At 42.3% G+C, this 5417-nt stretch overlaps 1 protein-coding gene across 1 annotated transcript; it reads left to right on the top strand.

Annotated features, from left to right (window-relative positions):
- Positions 1–757: 757 nt before the first annotated feature.
- On the top strand, positions 758–5003 carry LOC137609393 (immunoglobulin lambda-1 light chain-like). The gene is made up of 4 exons (XM_068336389.1): positions 758–871; positions 964–1293; positions 3810–3839; positions 4499–5003. Exons 1-4 carry the CDS (start codon positions 832–834, stop codon positions 4819–4821), a joined length of 723 nt encoding a protein of 240 aa, XP_068192490.1. The 5' UTR covers positions 758–831; the 3' UTR covers positions 4822–5003.
- The last annotated feature ends 414 nt before the right edge of the window (positions 5004–5417 follow it).

Below are 5417 nucleotides of genomic sequence, written 5' to 3'. Positions count from 1 at the left end.
AGAGAGCCTCTGACTGCCATGTTGAACATGTGTGTGCGTGCTCTTAATAAATATTGTGACAGTTAGGTGGAGGTGTTGTATCAGCTTTGCTGCAGGTTTCAAAAGTCATTTAATAAAAATGTGTTGAAAAAATGGTGTGATTTTCTTGTCATGAAAATATCCTGTCTTACAACTTAGTTGTACCAGCATTTATCACACTGTACAGATGAGCTGATATTCTTCATCATCCAAGTGGCATTCTGATGCTTAAATTGACAATTATTAATTGAAAATATCTTTACAGTAGTAAAATACACAGTTTAACAAATCAAATGCACAGCAGAGACATATTTGTTAATCTAACTGGAGTCAGCTGTATCACTTCAGACATTAGAAAAATCTTTTAAAATGAGTGAAACTGAGTTTTCATCCTCCACCAGTGAAGCATCACATCTCTGCTCCTTCCCAGGATGCACCTGCAGGCCTGCTCTCCATATTAACAGCTACATGTAGATGGAGAGTCAAATGTCAGCTCTCTGTGAAACCACAGGAATTCAAGCAAAACTCATTAATCACAAAGTGAACAAAAAATAGTTACAAAATGTGTTTTTCAGATCACAACTTTCTATGATTTTGTGTCTGGAACAAACATTTTCTGTGCTGATGATAATGAAGTCAGAAAAAAGGTTCCCTTCGCTTCAAAGCTCCTCCTCCTGTCAGTCTCTCTCTGCTTCAGTGTTGTAATAAATTGCTCCTCCAGCACCTCCTCTCCTCATCCTCCAAACCTTCATATCTGCCAGCAGTCAGATCACTTTGTGAACTAGGAGACCTTTCTCAGCACACACTGACAACATGCTGGTGACGCTCTGCTCTCTCATCTCTGCTCTAACCTGTAAGGAGGCTGACTTACTGCAGCTCTGACCTCGTGCTGGAGTCTTCAGTCTGTGTGTTTGTCTTGACTCCATGTCGTCTTGTTGTTTCCAGGTGTGAGTGGTGTGACGGTGGTGACACAGACGCCTCCTGTTGTGACCGTCAGGAAAGGAGAGACGGTCACCATGGATTGTAACCTGGGGACGGTTACTGATAGAGAAGTACACTGGTATAAACAGAGTCCAGGAGGAGTCCCTCAGTATGTGCTGAGGTTTTATCACAGCTATAGCTCTGTGTACTACGGCTCTGGGTTTTCAGCCCCAAAATTCACTTCCACTCATCAGTCACATTCAGATTATCGTTTGATCATCATTGATGTAGAGGAGGGAGATTCTGCAGTCTATTACTGTGGCACATGGGACGGCTCTGTTAACCAGTACGCAACACAGTTATTTACACTCTGACAAAAACCTCCTCACCAAACACTTCTGCTTTTTCAGTTTCCAATATGTTGATGTGACTCAAGAATCTGATGATGTTTTTAGAACTTCTTTCATTAAAAATCAATTTTAAACTTCTCAACCCATTGTATTTCTCATATAAATCATTACAGTTGTTGTAGTTAGAGTCCAGTCCATCTTACTGATCAACTTTACCCCCAGTGTCTGTATTTGGACACCATCTCCACCTTATCCTCCTGGATGGTAACAGTGTCTGGCTTTGACTTCCAATTTCTAAAGTCCACAACCACCTTTTCAGTCTCTGTGTGGTTCTGCTGCAGATTGGTGTGGTTGCACCAATCCACAACTTCCCTTATAGCGCTCCTGCACTCTTCTTTATATCATCCACAAACACAACCACAAATAGCTGATTCATCACAAAATACCTGAGGAAAGCTACTGTCAGAGTTGTTTTGCAAGTCTGACGTGTACAAAGAGAACATGAATGAAGACAGAACGGTTCCCTGTGGTGCTCTTGTGCTGCAGCTAACCTTCCAGACACACAGTCCTGCATGAGGACAAACTGTGGCTCTGATGTCAGATAGTTGACCCAGGAGGACAGTCCTGACTTCACCCTCATGGTCCTCGTCTTCTCCCTAAGAAACCTCGACTGGTTTGTGTTGAAGGTGTTGGAGGAGTTCTTGGTTCTGTTTCTGATGCCTCTGACAGGGCTCGAAATTGACTTTTTTCTTGGTAGCACTGGTGCTCCCAAATTTAGAAGTTAGTAGCACCAGCAAAGACTTTAGGAGCACCTACCCAAAAGCAAGGCAATGACGGAGCGATAGAGACCGCTCCGTCCATCTCCTTTCCTCGTGCCTCTCTCCCTCGCCCAGGAGAGCATTGTTTCCTGGCAGGACCGCAGGAGCACGGTCCCACTCAGACTGTTTTGCGCACATTCTCCGGCAGGTCCACACTCACGTGTCCGCATCAAACAAACTGTCGCGGTAGTGCGTTCGAAGGTGCACACTCGGTGCCTACGCGTTTTCCCCACATCCACACAAAACTGTATGAGAGACGCTGAACTGAGGATGCTGCGTTGGTCCGCCTCCGGGTCGGGGGCCCATATAGGCGCTACCTGGGTGTGGCTTAAATAGCGCATTGTGGCTCGCTGTCAGGCCAGCCCGGTACCTGGACTGAACCATTTTGGTTATTATTGGATTGTTTTGTATTTTAAAACATCACTAAACGATGTTTTATGTTGCCCCAAACTCCACCATGCCTTTAGTGAACATTTGTTTCAATTTTTTCGGTCATTTTGTCCTCAGCTTGGACTTCAGGGGATAGTTCTGCGCAAAAGATCTGTGCTTTGTTTCATAGTGGCGCTTCATGTTACCACTTTTAATTCATGCTACGTGTTCAGACCATATTAGGTAAAATGGTTTTTGAACTGCCTGACGGAGGTATAAACATAAATTTTGTCCACTCATTGTTAACCAGCGGGTTTCCTCGTTAACCTCCCTTCGTTTGGAGCTGTGCTGTCTCCCTACTTCTGTGCTCCACTGTAGCAGTAAACTCAGAGCGGCAGCGAGCCGTCTCACTTCCTGGTACACTGACAGCGCAGGGTAGACAAACAATCTGATTGGCTGAACTGAGTGGAGCTATTACCGGATTAACTGGAGCAGCGCCCGCCGTCTGTGGCAACGAACTGCAAGTAAAAATGCACCAAGAAAGTCTACTCTCGTGAATTTATCATGGAGTGGTCACGGGTCCGGACAGAACCATCACCCGGTCCGGATCCGGACTGCGGTTGGCCTTTTTGGTGACCCCTGCTCTCTGGAGAGAAAGAGTGAGAGAAGAGGAAAAAAAAAAGCCGTACCAGATTTTTTCCCCCAGTCGCACCGGTGCTCCCAAATATATTCAATAGTCAAACTGATAAAAATTGGGGAGCATATGCGACCAAAGTGGTCACAATTTCGAACCAAAAGATCATCATAAACACCAAACTTTAGCTGGTAGGAAAAATGTAGAGAATCCATGTATGAAGACACCATTAGTCTGATGCAACAGAGGACCAGTTTCTTTAGGTTTTGTTCTATAATACATACATTCAAGGGAAGATGTCACTTTTATTTCATAACAGGACATCCATCAGTCACTAAACTGTAGGTCTCATGTAACCATGTCAGACCAGGACTACCACATCCACCTTCTCCTCCTGTGACATGGACTGAGACAGCCGCCCAGACACTGAGGTAAACAGTCTCATCCCAAACTGTCAGAAACCATCTCAGGGAAGCTCACCTGAATCCTGAGTCTGTTCTTAAATTTCTCCTGTCTCAGCTCACCATGCCTTTGGTTCTGCTCAGACCAATCCAAGTCTGAATCCTCAACTAGCAAAGATCACCAGTTCACCATCAAGACTGAGACGTTTGTCTGAAGATGTTTCACTTCCTCCTCCTCATCAGTGAGAGTCAGGAGGTTTTTGTACAGCCGTGTGTACAAACTGAATCACTGTGGTATTCGGACAAGGCACCAAGCTGATTGTGACAAGTAAGTACCTTTAACTTCTCATGAAAAAGAAGAGACTTTGGTGATTTAGATAGAGTATGTGTTAATTTAAAATAATGTCATTTTATTTTCTTGACCTGTTTTTTAAATAAATGAACATATTATTCATTTATTAAGGAGCTGAGAGACTCCATGCTTTTAAATATAAAATATTCATTGATGGGAAAAAAATAGTAAACCTGTTACATTTCTGTACAAATGTGTCCTTCTTTATTTAAAGAGGTTGTGAAACTGAAAACATTCAATACATCAGTCATCATCATAAAAAGTATCATAGTTGTCTTTGTGTTGTTGTTTAAATTGTAGATTCATTTTCACTTGAATTTGTACTCATTGTGTTTAATGGATGTTTGAAGAAGGATTATACCACTGATATTTAATTAGATATTGTGAAAACCAAGTTAGCCCTGTCATCTTGTCTCATGCTTTCAATTTACTAAAAGCACATAACATTTACAGGAGTTAACTTTATTTTTCAAGAAAATAGATTGTGATTAACACTTGCTGATTGAAGTACAGTAGATTTAAATTAGAATTAATCTTTATCATTCTTTCCTTTTCCCATTCCTTACTGAATGTCTCTGCCTCTAACAATCATTTCTTTGCTGGTTACTTGATGATCGTCCTTCATGTATTTTCAGGCTCCAGCTTCTCTCCTCCTGTCCTGACGCTCTTCCCTCCATCCACTGCTGAGCTCCAGTCCAACAAAGCCACTCTGGTCTGTCTGTCCAGTCAGTCTGTGCCTTTTGCAGACGTGAACTGGTTGGTTGGTGGGACTCCAGTGAGCAGTGGGATCTCTACCAGCACCGCTGTTCAGCAACCGGACCAGACTTTCCAGATCAGCAGCTCTCTGACCGTCCAGACATCAGACTGGAACATGGATAAGGTTTACACATGTAAAGTGTCTCTGGGCTCCCAGACCTCAGAGGAAAGCATCAAAAAATCAAACTGTGTAAAAGAATAAACGAGCAGAGTCACCATTTGATATCGGCGATGTTTTTGTTTGTTCTCTACGCTCATGACAGTGTTTTCATGTCAGAAAAAAATCTGTGTGCATGCTTGTAATAAATGTTGTGACAGTTAGACGGAGGTGTTGTATTGGCTTTGCAGCTGCATATTTGAAAGCTCATTCAATAAAAAATATTTACCAAAATGTTTGTGTTTTATCGGTTGTTGATATTGTCTTTTTATAAATCAAAATAGAAATATTTTGGCTTCATCAAAATATCTGACCTTATTAAAGGTGTAGATTGTCCAGATGGTACAATGGTACCATCTGGACATTCATAACAATGTAAGTAAAAATATTGTTTAAATTAAAGTGAGTCATCCTGAGTCTCTGTTGCAACACATCTCCAAGCTTCCTTCTCTCCCTGACAGGATACACCTGTAGTCTCATCCAGACCCAATTTTGAACTTCAGATACATACGAGCTACATGTGCTCTAGTCCACCCTCCACCTAAAACAAATCAATCCAGATGTGCATTTAATTCAGGCCTGAGGCTAGCCATTTGCCACAATCAGTCTGAAGCAAAATGATTGAGAGTACATTTTAAAGT

This window comes from Antennarius striatus, chromosome 16 (assembly GCF_040054535.1).
Source record: "Antennarius striatus isolate MH-2024 chromosome 16, ASM4005453v1, whole genome shotgun sequence".
NCBI classification, from domain to species: domain Eukaryota; kingdom Metazoa; phylum Chordata; class Actinopteri; order Lophiiformes; family Antennariidae; genus Antennarius; species Antennarius striatus.
The sequence above is the reverse complement of the archived record's forward strand: the minus strand, read 5'-3'. Positions and strand labels throughout refer to the sequence as shown.